The sequence below is a fragment of the Equus quagga genome, chromosome 7, assembly GCF_021613505.1.
Source record: "Equus quagga isolate Etosha38 chromosome 7, UCLA_HA_Equagga_1.0, whole genome shotgun sequence".
Taxonomy (NCBI): domain Eukaryota; kingdom Metazoa; phylum Chordata; class Mammalia; order Perissodactyla; family Equidae; genus Equus; species Equus quagga.
Window position 1 is genome coordinate 32,494,551 of NC_060273.1, and position 17,326 is coordinate 32,511,876.

Here is a 17,326-nt window from a genome sequence, read left to right on the forward strand (position 1 = left end):
CCTGATTCTCACGTTCATGGTTCTGAAAACAAATCCTTTTTTGGCATAAAGGCATTTTGAAATTGTTTACTTGCTGGTGTGTTTGATGCATTTCCCAAGCTGTGACAGAATTTAAATCTCCACCTTTGCTCTCTCGTTTATCTCTAGAACTTCCTGGTGCCCCATCCAACCTGGTCATTTCCAACATCAGCCCTCGCTCAGCCACTCTTCAGTTCCGACCGGGCTACGATGGGAAGACGTCGATCTCCAGGTGGATCATAGAGGGGCAGGTAAGCGGCTCGTTAAAGCTGAGAGTTGGAGTTTCCAAAGAGTAACCCTGGGACCTGTATTTGAGAGACAGCTGATTGACGCCTTTGCAGGATGATTGATCCATAGCTGGAGTGACTCGGTGGTGGTTTGGGAGGTGGTCGTGTTTGGAGGAGAACCAGAGACTGGAGACAGCCGGGAGGCCGGGGACAGGATGTGGAAAGATCCAGGAAAACCAGGTGTTAGACTGGAGTCTTATTGGTTGTTAGAAGTGATAATAGGTTAAAATTCAAGTTGTGGTTCAGAATAGGTACCCAAAATTTGATAGCATAGTTGATTGGGATTTTTTTTTTTTAAATTCTCTATCACAGTTAGCCACCAAACATACTAATAGGATTGTTTGGTACAACTTGTCTGTCATATGAATGAATGAATACATCTTCATTCAACAATATTTATACAACATGCTTATTTCGTGGCACTATTCTGGATACAGAATACATGCAGGATACAACAGTAAACAAAAACTGACATAGTTTTGGGGCTAGCCTGGTGGTGTAGTGGTTAAGGTCACACACTCCACTTCAGCAGCCCGGGGTTCACAGGTTCAGATCCCGAGCGCAGGCCTAGCGCCACTCATCAAGCCACACTGTGGTGGCATCCCACATAAAACAGAGGAAGATTGGCACAGATGTTAGCTTAGCAACAATCTTCCTCAAGCAAAAAGAGGAAGATTGGCAACAGATGTTAGCTCAGGGCCAATCTTCCTCAAAAAAAAACTGACAAAGTTTCTGCTGTAAAGGAGAGAAGTTCTCTCTTGGGGGAAAGAACTTCAAGTTGCTGGGAAAGAAACATGCACATTATATTTGAGGACCAGCAGGGAGGCCCGGATGGCCGGGGAAAGGGAGCATGGGAAAGAGCCCCGGGGGCAGATCACACAAGTTCCAAGAGGGTAGGCCTTAGAAAGGACTTTGAGTCTAACCAAAAGTGTGCTGGCCAGTCACTGGAGGGCCTGTGAGGCAGAGAGAGGGTCACCAGGCACCGGCGGATACCATACAAGCCACAGTTCCGTGTTCTAATAAGAGCAGAGGAAAAGATGAAGGCCCACATTATGGAGGCAGTAAAGTTTCAAAATAGTTACTGTCTGTAGTAAAATCCTAGTGATTTTCATGACGGTAGTTGTACTCTATTGTAAGACAATTCACTCTTGGAAATTGACCATAAATCAGGGAACAAATTCCATATACGTCTTCAAAACTTTCATTAAACAACTGTTTCTGGAAACCTGTGCAGGATTCTGAAAGTGTGAACCAGGTAGTTGTGGCTGATCAATCAATGGGGCTGGAACAATTATTTCCTTAGAAAAAGTAACAGTATATCCCTACCTCACATCTAACTGAAAAAATAAATCCCCAGTAACTGAAAACCAAAATGATAAAAGTGAACTTTAAGACCCGTAGAAGAAAGTCTAAGAGAAAAATTGTGATACCTCGTGAAAACCAATTCTGGCATCTCAGAGTCTGTCAGAAGTAGCAGGGCAAGCACTCGGAGGAATTCGGAAGCATGAGATGTGTCCTGGGGTCACTGGCTTAGGTTATAGCTGAGCATGGTGAATGCCCAGGAGGCAAGCTCTGCAGGCCTTAGATGGGTATTAGTCCAGGCTGGGCTGCAGTAACACAGAACTGTCAACATCTCCATGGCTCACCATTCTAAAGCTTTATGTCGTGCTTCCAGAGCCAGACCTGGGCGTGGACTACACCAGTTCCATCTGTATTCCGTTTACCAGACCTTGGTCACATGGCGCCCACATAACACGGGCAGTCTGGGAAGTGTCTTTGAATTTGCCCAAGAAGAAGAAAGGAGGTGGTGAGCACAGATCACACGTGCCCCATGCCTCTGTCCTACAACCTATGTCTTTATAGTTTTAATAGGAAAATTTTTAAAACATACCGGAAGGAAAGAGAATAATATAACGAACTCCCACATACCCATTACCTAGATTCGTCTAGTCCCACTTTTCATTGTTGCTGAAGTGTTATAAAGCATGTCTGAGAGCACATGTCATTTTTCTCCCAAATATTCAGCATACATCTCTAAAATGTATGTACACGCTAAGATATGGATGATTTCACAACATAGTATTGAGCAAAAGAAGCCAGACTCAGGGCCGGCCCTGTGGCCGAGTGATTAAGTTCACGCACTCCACTTCGGTGGCCCAGGGTTCGCTGGTTTGGATCCTGGGCGCAGACCTAGCACCACTCATCAAGCCATGCTGTGGCAGCGTCCCATGTAGAAGAACCAGAAGGACTTACAGCTAGGATATGGGGCTTTGGGGAGGAAAAAGAGGAAGATTGGCAACAGATGTTAGCCCAGGGCCAATCTTCCTTATCACAAAGTATACCCTAATAAAAAAAAAAAAGAAGCCAGACTCATAATTTGAGTATACACCATATGCTTCCATTTATACAAAGTTCTAGAACGAGAAACAGTAATCTTTGGTGTTAGAGTCCTGGTTCCCCTTGGGTCTCCTGGTCACCACTGGGAGAGAGACTGGAAGGCTCTGGAACGCCGGGAATGTTGTTTCTTGGTCTGGATCTGGGTTGCTTATCTGTCTTCGTCTTGCACATGCGCCAGTGGCTGTGCACTTGTCTGTGTGCCTTCCTTCTCTGCAAACATTATGTTAGAATATGGGTACCTCCTCTCAAAATTGTAATGCCGTCATCACACCAGATAAAATTAATAAAAATGTCTTAATATCATCTAATAATCAGTCCACCTTCAAATTTCCCCATATTTTCCAAAAATATCTTTTTACTATGGTTTTGATGAAAATGAGATCCACACAAAGTTCACACTATGCGTTTGGTTGTCATATCTCTTAAATCATTTAAAAAAATTTTTAATAAGGAATAATTGACATGTAATAAATTGATATTTTTAGAGTGTACAATTGGATAAATTTTGACTTAGATATACACGTGCGGGTACCTGTGAAATGCTGGCCACAGTCAAGATAATGAGCCAGCCCATGGCCCCTGAAAGTCTGCTTGTGCCCTTTGTCATTCCTCCCAGCCCCTCCCCGTCCCCAGCAACCACTCATCTGCCTTCTGTCGTAGATTAGTCTCTTTTCATCTAGAGCCCCCTCTCTTTCTCCTGTCATTGCCTTGGTGACAAAGCCCAGTCACTTGTCCGGTGGAATGTCCTGCATTAGAGATGCACCCTTTACTTCCTTGCAGCGACACTTCACTCGTGCCTCTGTCCCCATCTTTCCTGTAAACTGGAACTTCATTCCAAAACCTTGATTAGAGTCCAATTCTGCTTTTTTGTTGTCGTCGAGAGCAGTTCCCAGGTGGCACTGTGTGCCTCATACTGCAGCGCATCAAGATACACAATGTCCAGTTGTGCCACTCAGGGACGCTGAGATTGAGAGCAGCCTGACCCCTAGTTGTCACTTCCCCATCAGCTTCTTATCTAATGGTTTCCATCTTTGCCTGAATTAAGTATTTTCTTCAGATATTCAAAATGGCAATTCTCTATCACTCTCTCCTCATTTAGTGGCTGGGACTCTGAAGAGAAGCACTTCCCCTCCTCCCTCAGGCTGTTCCGTTACCGCGAACACGGGAACCGAACGCGGGATCAATCCCGAAATCTGAGTCCTTTTCCTTTAAGCCCCAAATTCCAGAGTAAGGAATGGGTCCTCCAGTTACTCCCAATGTTAAGCAGATTTCTCTTTCTTTCTTTCTTTCTTTCCCCTGCTATCTCTTTTCCCGACTATCAGTATGAAAGCGTGGGCTTTTTATATATTCAGTGTATTTCCGTCACCCACAGTCATTATTCTTTTTTGAACCTCAAACTGATCTCTCTTGGCCAAGGGGCAGCTCTTCTCGTTCTAGGCATTTTGACACAAGGGTACTAATTTTTCATGATTTTCTTGTTTTCTGATACAACAGAATGTCCTAGAATCATCTTGTGCATTCCTGCCCCAAATTCAAGCTGAAACTGAGTCATTCCTACCTGGTTTCATTTAGTGTCAAATGGTATTTGAAGACCATAATCTGGGCACTAAGGGTAGGGGAAGTGGTGTTCGTCGCTACTGGTTAGTTCTTGCTTCTAGACCTTTCCAGTGGACAGAGAGAGGAAATATACATTTTTTTTAAACATCATGAGTTCATACTGATATTTCCAATTCAAATTTAAGACTCCTTAACTTTGAATTTATATTTAAATACCTTTTTTACACTAAAGTTGTATTTTTCAGAAATATTAACGTAATTACTTATTTTCTTTATCCTACTGTTGTGTAGAGTTTCAAAATCATAATTTCAATGGTACTACTAACAATAGGACTACTGAATGCAATTTAAGTATTTGTCCTTAGACTGTATTACATTATGGATGTACAGTTAAAATACAGAATTCTAAAGTCCTTTAATTCCTTTCTCCGTGTGGTTCTATCACCAACTTAACACAAAATTAGGTTCATTCATTTCAGGGGTTTTGTTTTGTTCTTTTGTTTCAATTTTTAGTGATTGCTTTCCTTAAAAATCATTTTGCTTTCTAAAAAGTTGTTAAAACATTTGAAATTTAATTTAGTTTTGAGCATCTAAGTCATTTGCATATCTCAAAGTCAAAACTATAAAAAACAGGTGTTTTCAGAGACATTCATGCCCATCTCCTCCCTTTACGCTGTTGCCTCTCTTCGCTAAAAGCCCCATATTAGGTTTTTGGTTTATTCTTTTTTGTTTTTTGCAACATAAGCAAATGTACGTGTTTGTGTCCTGCCTTCTCACGCAGAACGTAGCTTGTGCACCTTGCGTTCTTCGATCGCAGGCACATCCGGAAGGGACTGTGAGCCATGCGTGGAGATCTTCCTCACTCCTTTTCACAGCTGCCTAGTGTTGCCTCGTGTGCACGTGCCAGGGCTTGTGTATTTAGCTGGTCCCCTGCTGATGCTCATCTGGATGTGCTTTGGTTTTCTGTGGCTGCCATGACAAATGACCAAAACCTTAGTGGCTTAAACAACACAAATGTGTTATCCTACAGCTCGCTCGGGCAGAAGTCCAACCTGGGTTTCAGGAGCTAAAATGAAGTTATTGGCAGAATTGTGTTCCTGTCTGGAGGTTCTAGAGGAAGACCATTTCCTTGCCCATTCAGCTTGTTGGCACAATTCACTTCCTTGTGCTTGTAGAACCGAGCTGGCTGTCACCATCCCCAGCTTCTAGCAGCCTCCACATTCCTTGGCCCCTGGCCCCCTTCCTCCACCTTCAGAGCCAGCAGTCGCGGGTCAAGTCCTTCTCAAGCTTCAACTTTCCCCTCCTTCTTCCGTCTCATCTCTCTGACCCACTCTTGTGGCTCCCTCTTCCACTTTTAAGGATTTATGTGAATAGATTGGACCTGCCCCGATCATCTAGGGTCATCTCCCTATTTCAGGCACTTAACCTCAATCATATCTACAGAATCCCTTTTGCTAAGTAAGGTAACATGCTCACAGGTCCCAGGGACTAGGGTGTGGAAATCTCAAGGTGGGCTGGGGGGTGGTGAGGAAGTTGTTACTCTACCTGAAGGTTGTTTTTAGTGTTTTGCATAATCATTTGGTATTTTTCCCACTGAATCTTTGGGATAAGTGCCTAGGAACGGGGTTGCTGGATCAAATGATGAGTGTGTATGTAAATGTTCTAGGCATTGCCAAATTCCTCTGCTACAGGTTGCAATATTTTGCATTCCCATCAGCAATATCTATAATTTTTTGCCACGCCAAAAAGAAATTGGAGTCTAATTTATCAATCTTTTCTTGCAGGCTTTTGGATTTGAGTCATAGATAGAAAGATTTTCCTCACTCTCAGGTTATAAAGGAATTCACCCAACTTTCCATTACCACTTTTATGGCTTTATTTTTGCATTTAGACCTCCATCCATTTGAAATTTGTCCTTATATATGGAGTGAGGTATGAATCCATTTTTTATCGTTTTGCAAATAACCATGTAATTGTCTCAAGGCCATTTGTTTAAAAATCCATTTTTTTCTTCTCCTAATTTGTAATATTAAATTCCCACATGTGCTTGGGTCTATTTCTGAACTTTTTATTCTGTTCTATTAGTCCAGCTATTCGTGCACTAATTCTACATTGTTTAATTATAGAGGCTTTAAAATGTGTTTTAATATCTGGAGAGGTCTCCCCAACACCCCCACCCCCACCCTGAGCACACACACGCACACTGCTTGACTTATTTAGGATTTTCCCAGCCTTGTTGATATCTTACCATGTTGATGTCCTACGCTGTTGAGTCTTCCTATCCAGGAACATGATACACTTTTCCGTTTGTTTAAATCTACTTTTGTCAGCTGTTTTCTGCTTGGCAGAAGCACTGGGCTATCCTACCTTCACTTTGCTCTCAGAAACGCAGGAAAAGTGAGGGGCAATCGGTAAGCCTCAAGACCCGTGATAGGAAGAGCATGGGCTCTGCACCAGGTGCCCTGGCGCCCTCTCCTTCTCCCTGCTCTCTTTCCTAGCTCTGTGATCCTGGACAGGTTCCTTAACTTCTGAGCGAGCCTTAGTTTCCTCATCTGTAAAATGGCATCCACAGTACTCTCTGCAAGATGGTCATGAGGACTAATTAACGTATGTGTATTTTTAATTACATTTTCTGACTTCATTGCTGCATATAGGATCACAATAGATTTTTGAATATTTTTCTTTATTTAATGAACTCTTATGTGCTCTAAGTGCTTTTACAAACATTAAATCATGTAATCCTCTCAACGATTTTGGGAGGTGGCTCTGTTACCCATTCTTACAGATGAGACGACAGGGGCTGAGATACTCACTTGGGTCACAGTGAAGCCATGGAACCATCTGGCTCCAGGATCCATGCCTGTGACCATGGCGCTAGGCTGCCATCGGCCCGGGGTGACGGCACCACAGCCAGAACAGAGAACTCTGTGGTTAATCTGTTAATTTCACCTAGTTTTCTGTAAAGAAGTCCCCTCATCTGTTAACAGTGACAGTTTTCTTTCTTCCTTTGAAATCTTTATACCCTTTCTTTCTCCTTTGAGTTTCTTTTTATTTATCTATTCTGTGATCCTATTGGGAGACTAGATTCTCCTGCATCATATTGAATTGGAGCAGTGATAGAAGAACAATCTTTTTTTACTGCTAACTGTAAAGAAATTCTTTTAAGGTTTTATCATCAAGTATGACATTTACAACATTTATGGTAGGTTTTGTTGGGTTTTGTTTTGTTTTGTTTTTCTTTTTGTGGCTAGCCTATATTGGGGTAAGACAATTCTTTTCTAATCCTGGTTTGCTATAAGTTGGGTGTTTTTTTTTTAGGATTTTGAAAAATCATAAATAAATTTAATTTTATCAAACTATTTTTTGCATCTATTGCGTTGTTCAGGTTTTTTCTTCTTTTGCCTGTTGGTAAATGATTTATATTCGTATTCTAATGTTCAACCATTCCAGTGTTCCTGAGATAAACAGTTTGATCATGATGTTTATTTTGTTTGGTTAGGTTTGGAGTTAAGATTTTTGTATCGGTATTCATAAGTAAACTTGGCCTTTTCTGGTTGTTGGTTTGGCTTTTAAGACCAATAGTTTATTTTCACCCCCATTTTCATAAACAAAGATTTGATTACACTCAGGGCGGAGGTGAGAGGCAAAGCTGCTGACTCCTGACCTAGAGGGCGCAGCCCGAGACCCTCGAGGGCATCTTCCTGCTGTGCTCAGCAGCTCTCAGTCCTGGCTGCGCATTAGCCAGAGGGGAGATTTTAAAACACACCAACTCAGGGACCCCACCTCAGATCAGTTAATCAGAGTCTCCAGGCGGGGTCTCCAGTGCATTGTCCTGTTTGTACATAACTTCCCGGGTGACACAGTGGATTAAAAAGCTTTTAATCCTCTTCCACTGTGCTAGTCCCTCCCCAGGGGCTTGTGCACTGGGTCTCAGAGTGGGACCTTTCATGATCAGGCCTCTGCCTGGGTCTCCTCCCGGAGGCTCCAGCCCCCCAGAGGAGAATGATGCGGGCAGGCTCCCTGCCTTTCCCCGTGCTCTGTCTTGAGTGTCCAGTACAGTGGAGCTCACGGCATGGACCCCCGGGCCAGTGGCGCAAACTCCCCGTGTACTCGGCTCCCAGGTTGCTGTGTGCCTGGCTATTCAGTCATTTGTTGAAAGCTTTAGCTGGAGTTTGAGATGTCCCTGAAGTTCATTTTTACCTTTCACCTCAAAAGTAGTTCAAAACTACAGAAAAGTTGCAAGAATACTACAAGGAACTCTCCTTCACCCCGAGACCCTATCTAGATTTTGTCAGTTGTCCCAGCGTATCCTGTGTCGCAAAAGGCTCCAGTCCAGGACCTCACGTTGCACCTGGTTGTCACATCCCTCAGGTCCCCTCCCCTCTGGATTAGTTCCTCGGCCATTCCTTGACTTTCATGACCTTGACAATTTCAAAGATTATAGGCCACTTATTTCCCAGAATACCCCTCAATTTGGATTTGTCTTGATGATTAGACCCGGGTTATGCATTTTCGGTCGGAGTGTCACAAAAGTGATTCTGGGTTCTTCTCGCTGCATCCTGTGGGGTTTAATGTGATATTGATAAGTCCCTTTATTGATGGAGTTAATTTTGCTCACATGATTGAATGATGTCTGCCAGGTTTCTCCATGTAAAGTTGCTTTTCTCTGCTTCACAATTGGTAAGTACTTTGGAGGAGGTACTTTGAGATTATGTGAAACTCTCGTTCCCCTTTCCGCTCACATCCACTAGTTTGTCACCCACTGATATGTCATCCACTGAATTCATTAGTGCAACGATGGTACCAAATAGTGACCTTTCTCGTTCAATGCTTTCTTCTACATTTATTGAGTGGACTTTAACTGTAAAGGAAAGCTTTCTCTTCTCATTTATTCACTCATTTGTTTGTTTATCAGTGTGGACTCATGGATTCCTATTTGATTTAACAGATTATAATCCGCTGCTATCATTATTTATTTTGATGGTCGGATTCTCCTCCATTTGGCCAGTAGGAAGCCTTCCAGCTGGCTTCTGTGTTCTTGTCACATGTCCCCATTACTCTTTGAGCACTTCTTACTTTCTGGCACAAGATGTTCTTGGCTCATCTTATTCTTTCGTCTTCTTTCCCAGCCGTTTCTCCAGGGAATCTTGGGTCCTTTCAGTGGAGAGTGGTATTTAGAAACCAACATCTGGGCACCTGACGTGTGCGTTGCTGCTGGGGTGTCACTGCTCCCAGGCCCTCTCAGTGCACAGAACGAGGAGACAGGCATGTTTGCATGACGTATGTCTACGTCTCCGTCTATTTCTATATCCATCTATAAATACTGAAAAGCATTAGTTCACACCAGCACCTCCAAATGTAATTCGCTGCCGTCTGTTTATTCAAGCTGCCACCTTTCCACATTTAACCAGCCCTTCTCTGCCCACCAGCATCCTCAGTCTGTTTACTTATTTGCTGAATCTCCCTGTATGTGGCCAGTCCTTCGAGCCGAGTGGGCTTCCCTGCTTGGACACCTTCTTTGCACAGGTCCTGACTCCCCACTGGGCTGCTTTGCATCCTGCTCAGGAAGGAAGGATGAAGGCTGCCCTAGAAATTTTAACGTACACACTTAACTTATCAAAGTCTAAAGTTAATCATTATCTCTATCTTCATCCCAGTGGTACGAGTTTCTAAAATTTCTTGATTCCAATCAAGTCATACTTGTTACGTCCAGGATTTCAATTCCACCTTGCTTTCTTTATCCCCAAAGGTTGTGATTATTATTAGCATCTTTTCTCACAGTCGGTGCTTGCTGAGATTTCACAGCGGTGTCTCTGTAGCTCCACTTCCCATTTCTGTTGGCCTCTAGTTATGTATGTACCTTGCTCCCCGAGTGCTCAGCTGGGCCTGTAAGAAGATGTCTGTTTGACTCTGTCCTGGGCTGCTCTAGCTTCTGGAGTGGAAGGCATTTTAGGTTATCTAGTCTGCCATCTTGCCAGAACTGGAAGTCCCTTAGAAATATTCTTTCTAAGATGTTTTAAAATTAACTCAGCAAATCTAATAGTTCTGGTAGTGGTGCAGATGGTTGAAATTTCAAAACTAAAAAGGAATTTTTGGTTCTCTAAAACTCATTATCTGAACCATTTGTGTTTCGATGTTCCTAGAAAGCAAACATTCATCTAAAAAGAAACCTAGTTCCAAACCCCAAAAGGGAAGGACTTTTCGTGTGCTCCTTAGGAAATAGTAATGGTCAAGAGGAGACTGGAAGATAAGTGTTGGGCATTTTGTCACTCTGCGTATTGGGAGCCCTGCCCTGGTTCTGCACAGAGCTGACAGGCCCTCCTCTGGTGACTCCTTGTGGCACGTGAAAGAGATGCCCTTCTCCTCAAACATCTGGGTTGACTCCATCAACAGACTGCTACCCTGGTTTATGTTGTACTAATCCATTCTCTTTTGGTTGCACAAGTGGGTCTGGTTTTCAATCATAAACTACATTATCCCAAGAAAATCTCATGATCATGTGGCAAAGGTTAGCATGAATATCCATTTTTTTGGCCAAACCCATCCTGCTTTTATTTTCAACCGGTTCCTACTAACGTCAAAGGCATATTGCAGCAGGATGTGCCTTTAAAAATGAATGAATGGGCATCCCTTTAAATGCCTTCGAAGGTGCTTCCCTCCAAGGCCAGCGTTCAGCTTCCTACAAACTCAAGGTGGAATATACTGTGACCCGCCCACATCATCTCTCAACACTCCTGTGGCCCCGTCCAGGGAAGGAACGGATCTGCGGCCTCTCTTCTCCCTCCCAGTGCCTGGGCTCTGGCCACGAGATCTCTCCATCCTGCCCCATCCTGTGCCACCTTCCTGGCCTTCACCACGTTCCCTGGATCGGCCTCTGACTCACCCCCCAGGAAAGGCAGTTCCCCCAGGACGCATGGTGTGCAGAAGGACACCGCCAGGGAGGTGACAACAAAGAGCACGGGCTTTGGGGCAGACAGACGGGCCTTGAATCCTGGCTCTGTCGCTTCCTAGCTGGGTAGCTTCAGGCAAGTCATCTCGCTCAGGTTCTTTAGCTGTAAAACAGGAGTAATAGTGCCTGTCTGTGTTATATTTACTTATTGAAGGCGCTTTCCATAGGCATGAGGTACTTCCCGAATTAAGTCTCCCCTCAGAACCCTGCCAGCCCCTCCGGGCAGTGGGTGGCTGTATCCTGGGGCCTTCACCTGTACTCACCGCCCCCCACCCCCTCTTATGTCATCCTCCCTCCACGAAGCCCCGCTTAATTCACTCCAGCCATGTCTCCAAGAATGTCTCAGAGGGTTCCCTAGTCCAGGCAGGCTCCAACTTTCCTAAACTCAGAGTGGTGGAGCCCTTGAGACTGTAACTGATATAGGTGAGGCCTTCTGGAACATTCCACTCCTAACTCCCTTTGAACGGAGGCAAGCCAAACCCAGGCTTTCTGTGCTGGGTGGGCCTCCAGCGTTCCCTCACCCAGCTCTCATCCAAGAGGTGCTCGTTGCCTCCCACTGTATGCCTGGCTGTGGGCTGGATTTCGGAGAGGAGAAAGACTTGGGAGGGAGGCGAGGGAATCGGGGGTGGCTCAGGGTGCTGGCAGGATGCTGAGGAAGGCGGGGCAGCATCCATTCAGGCGGTTGTGGAGGCCCGTGAAGGCGATGGCGTCTGGGCCCCATCTCGAGGCACCACGACCGTTGGGCAAAGAACAGCAGGCAGCCTTCCAGGTGCGAGGAGTCGATGCCCACTGAAAGTCCTAGTGGAGTACAGCGCTTACTTTCCCCTCTTTGATCCACTTCTCGATCATATCTACTTTGCAGAAGTTTCCTTTAAATTCTGACCATTTTTACAGTGCACCAAGAAGGTCGTATTCCTTGGGGTTATCTTCAGCAAATTATGGAATGGAAGATCCTAATCATCGGAGGAGCCCGTGGAAAGCCCTGTGATAAGCGGATGCTCAGATGTGGGTTAGAATTTTAAACAGCAGCTTGTGTAGGTATTTCTGGTTCAGTAATGTTTCGCTTAATTAGTCCGTTTTGGCTGTAGAATGGGCGGTACATCCCTCCCCGTTTTTACCACGTCCCATAAAAGGGGCAACGGCAAAGGTCCCACGTCTTCCTCGCCCCTCCTGACCGCCTCCCGGCCTCTGGAAACCCCTGCCGCTGGCAGCCCTTCGCTGTGCTCTGACAGCAGAATCACGCCTAGTCTTCTGTAAGGGCTGCTCTGAGCAGGGTTTTCCATAACGAAGATGCTGGTGGTAACACTTTGGGTACAGATAAAACTGTTTCCATTCTGAAAATGGAAAGGAAAAAAAAGCCCACTTAGTGCTTATTTGTGCATAATAGTAGCCATTTTCTTAAAAGGAACTGTTTTAGAGAGTGTTATGGGCTAATAAAATAAAGCACCAGGGTGGTGAGTGCTGGTCTCTCGGTAACTAAAGAGTAGTGGAGATTGAGTGCTGGGGCCCAGAGCCCACACAGGTGAGGCGCTCTCAGACGCCCGCACTGGCCCTCAGGACCCACAGCAATGGTAGCTTGAGTGACACATTCCTCAGAGAAGCCAGTGGTGCAGAGCAGCGTTCTGTCTCTCCCAAGCGCACTGCCCACCGGACCACAGCCAATGCCTGCAAGGCCAGGCTGGGTTCCGTTTTTCTGTGTGCTGACATACTCATCTGTGAGCACAGCTCACGGGATGTGTGGGGCTTCTATCTCCCTAACCTGCCCTTGACACAAGGCCTCTCCCAGTGCATTTCTCCTAGCGGGGAGTCCTCAGGAAAATGTTGTCTTGGCAGATGAGTGGCTCTATTTTCTCTTGTCACAGTTGAAGCCCAGGCGACCCGGGTGTTTCCCTCTGTGCCTAAGCTGCCCGGGGTTTTAAATCCTAATATGTTGCCTAAGAATTCCGGGGTGGGAGCTCCCCTGCCTTCATCTGAACTGGCTTCCCTTCCACGTTTTCACCCATTCCCTGTGTGCCGAGCACCTGTGGTTCCAGTCCTGTGCTAACCTCTGAGGACTCGAGGAGGAAGAAAAGGCAGCCCCTGCCTCTACGAGTAGGAAAGAGAGACTCATAGAGGAAACAAGGCGCCAAGAGCTCGTGGCAAATGTCACCGCCTTAGAGGGAAAAGCAAAAGCTGTGGGCCTCTGAGGAGGGTTTATTTATGAAGACCTTCCTTTTGAAAATAGGAGTGTGAGCATATGAAATAAACAGCTCTCCCAAAATGTTGCTCTAAATTGTCCACTTTCCTGTGTATGTATTTTCAGTGAAATTTTTCTCTTTAAGAGTCCATAAAGAGCAAATTGGGAAATATTGAGGCTTAGAAATATTTAAGGTTCCTTGGAATAAGACACTCAGATCCCCAGCTTTGCCTTGAGTCATTCCAGTGTTCCATCCTGAACTGGACCTCGCTGTTTGCAGGATGGGACCAGCTGGGACCTGCTGGGAGGTGCACGGCCACAGGCAAGGCCAGGGGAAGGACAGGCTGACTAGCAAAGCAGACACCAGAGTGGAGCATTAGGCATGGTGGTCATGAGCCGTCCTCCAGGCAGGCGGCTGTGGTGGTGTAGGAGGACCCGTCAGCACTGGCTGTTGGCTCAGGGGTAAAGACGAGGGCCTGGGCACCAGGCATATGGGGACAAGTAATGTGACCACTCTTGGCCTCAATATCCTCATCGTAACATTGGAGAATAACAATGCATTGAAAGCTATGGCATGGGACTCAAACATATTAAGCATTTAATAAATGGAAGCTCATAATAAAAATAATAAAGTCAAGGCAAACGTTTGGCCTCAAAGAAGGCTGCTTGAGATACTGCGGTTTCAGAGGAAAGACTGCATTCCTGGGAGAGACCCATGAAGATGGCGGAAGGCTGAGACCTGGAAGGTCAAGCAGGCCGCCGGAGCAGGCCCAGGCCGAGGGCCAGGCAAGGTCGGCTTCCCCCTGACGCTCAGGACGGGAGGGGCCGAAGTTCCCGTGCACCGTCTGTGGTCGGAGAGCTGGGGGGCTGGGTCTCCGGTGAGATGGGGGCGTCAGCTCCAGCCTGCCTCAGGCACCCAGCGTATCAGGTGAGAGTCAAGTTGGTGGTTCTCGAATTTATTCACACAGAACCAAAAAAATCCCACAGCTGGAAAAATGTCAAATGAAGCTAGCCCTGGTCTCCTTTTCCCAGTAGAGAGTTCCCATCCTTTAAAAGCGCGTCCTTTGTTTACTTAACTGTCCAGCTGGTTACCTATTACCTCGGACGGTGGAAAGAAATTCTAGAGTGTTCTGTCTCCGGTGGGATCATAGGCCAGATGTTTGTTATCTCATCGCTTCAAGATCTGGAGCTGGGGATTTCTAGTCACTAATTCTATCTCCTCCTGCCCTCATGGAAGGATGTCAGGGCTATTTTGGCCCTTTGGATGAGTACCTGTCAGCATTTCAATTGTAATAAGCCTTGACTGTAGTCAAATTTCTTTTTCATAATAGGAAGAAAAAGAGTGACATTATTTCTGAGTAGTCTGTCACGTATGCATAGGACGGCTGTCGCCGCCCCTACTGGCTTGGTCATCTGGGTCAATTTGCTGAGGCGGGCTTCATCTTTGCTCTGGGGTGATGCCTTTACCTAGGGGTTTAGACACTGTGGTGACAGGTGACAATGAAACAAACATGCAGATATTTCAAAATGTTTACTGTTGGCTTGATTGTCCGTAATGGTACCTCTACAATGACTCTCCTCTTTTCTTTCTCGACCAGCGTAGGAAATCTGTACGAGATGAATGGTTTGAAGTGGTCTTCCTGTTCATTAGCCACTCAGATCCTTTTAGGTTCTATTATGGGACTTTAAAAAAATACCACAGGAGAAGAAAATACGGCAGCATAAGTGACAACTCAAGTAGGACCGAGGGAAGCATTTTACTACAAGTGTCGTTTTCAAGATGTAGAGGTCAACGTATATGTAAATCACAACCGTCGAACCAAATTAAATTTTACGAGAGTCCTATTTTCCTGTTCTTTTTGAGGGCTGCTCAAATTCTTTCATCCTAGTTCTCTTGTTGGATTTTTCGGTTTGCCGATATCTTTCATTTTTCCGGTCACTAGGTTTCATACTTGTTTCATTCAGTCATCCATTCGTCCAGCAAACATTTATGAAGCACCTACTGGCTTATAGGTTTCAAGTCTCATGCTACCTGCTAGCTTATAGAGATGGAACACTTTTAGTCCCCACCTCTGGAAACTCACAATTTGGGGGGGAAGTTTGGAGGGACAATTGGGATATAATCTGTTTGATACAGATGAGACTTGTTATAAAAAGTGATTGCTAAGAGAGTACAGAGGGGCTGGCCCCATGGCCTAGTGGTTAAGTTTGGCGTGCTCTGCTTTGGAGGTCCACGTTCGGTTCTAAGCACAGACCTACACCACTTGTTGGCGTCCATGGTATGGCAACGACCCATACACAAAACAGAGGAAGATTGGCACAGTTGTTAGCTCAGAGCAAATCTTCCTCAGCAAAAAAAAAAAAAAGAGAGAGAGTATAGAAAAGCAAATGAGTCACTGACTAGGATAATCAAGGAAGGCTCCACCCAGAAGGTGAAGTTTAAGTTGGGCCATGAAGAGTGAACAATATTTTGATGGGGAGGAGGGCGTTCCAAGCAGAGGGAATATCAAAATGAAAGGCTTGGAGTTAGGAAATTGCATGGCACCTATTGTTTTAAAATGTAAACTTTATTTTTATTCAGGTCTGGTGAGGCGAGCAGATCAAGAGATGACTCATTGAAAAGATAGTTTCTTTGTCACAGGTCCCAAGAGGATGGGGCGCACGATGCTGTGCAGGGCCACGTGGGGCGCACCAGGGCCAGTCAGGAGGCAGAGGGAGGGGGGAGCTGCGGGCAGGAGCCTTTATTGGGGTTTCCCTGGGAGGAAGGTGGGGCAGGGTGGGCAGGCTTAGGACTGGCTGGTCTGGATAATTCCAGTGGGCTCTGGGGCGTGGAGGCTGTCCCCAGTTGTCTGGTACCCGGCCTGGGTGATGAGGGCCTGAGTGTGGGGGCCCCGTGGAGGAGGGTGGGGCGTGGGCTCTGGTTGGCTGGTTTGCACATGAAAGGTGTGCTCATAGGCGAGTGGTTTGCCTCTTTTAGGACTCGGCTGACCCTGGGAGGGGCAGTCCCTGCAGGCTGAGCAGGGCCCCACAGGTCAGGGCATCAGATACAGAAACTAGAATGTGGCTCACACACGCGTGGGGAAAGCAGAGCGGCTGCATAATCAGGTGTGTGTGAGCAGGACGCGATGGGAGACGAGACCCAAAGGGGAAGCTGGAGCCGGTGTGAAGGGCTTGTTTGTTTCTGTCTAAAGCTGTCCGTAAGGAACTGCCTCTCTGGGTCTCCGAGCATGGTGCCATGTGCCAGTGTGTTCTGGGCACTTCACACACCTTGTCCCGTCATCAGAGATTCCTGATGAGCCTTGGGGGCAATCACTGTCCTCACTCTGGAGATGCTAAGGCTGAGGCGCCCAGCTGCACACAAGCAGGTGGCCGGCCAGTGTCCCGCCCCAGTGCCTTTCCATACTCTCCCCTCACACTCCCTCCGTGTCCTCATGGGCATCTCAGGATCTCAGAAAGGGGCACAGAATCCCGTCATGGGGCACAGGGAGCTGCGGGCATTCCCATTTGTCCCAAGAGGGGTCGTATCCGTGGGGGAGAAGGGACAGACATAAACGCCATACACCTCAACGTCCATGACAGACGTGGAGGAGGCCACCCTCGCTTTAGAGATGAGCAGGAGCTGGTGACTGGGGAGGAGGGCTGAGACTCTTCCCGAGTCCCGTCCCCATCTTGTCTGGGAGCGGGGCTCGGGGCTGGGCGCAGCGGGCCCACGACTCGGGGAGGGCAGGCTTGGTGCCCAGGGATGCCCCAGGCAGGGACAGTCATGGCCCACAGATGGTCTCCGAGAGAAGCCTCTTCATGGGCGGGGAGGACTTCATGGAAAAACTCATTTCTAGAAGGATATTTCGGGGGAATACAATGGAGGAATGAAGTAGGAAAAGCTGAGGAGCACGGGGGTGATAAGACAGGGGAGACTGGGTAGGACGAGGCCACGGAGCAGGC

The 17,326-nt window shown here is 46.4% G+C and overlaps 1 protein-coding gene across 1 annotated transcript in view; it reads left to right on the forward strand.

Annotated features, from left to right (window-relative positions):
- Positions 1-17,326, forward strand: part of SDK1 (sidekick cell adhesion molecule 1) — a 625,710-nt gene that overhangs the window by 476,005 nt on the left and 132,379 nt on the right. Inside the window, exon 22 of the mRNA XM_046666514.1 lies at positions 148-269. Coding sequence (XP_046522470.1) covers positions 148-269 — 122 coding nt within the window. The remainder of the gene's footprint in view (positions 1-147; positions 270-17,326) is intronic.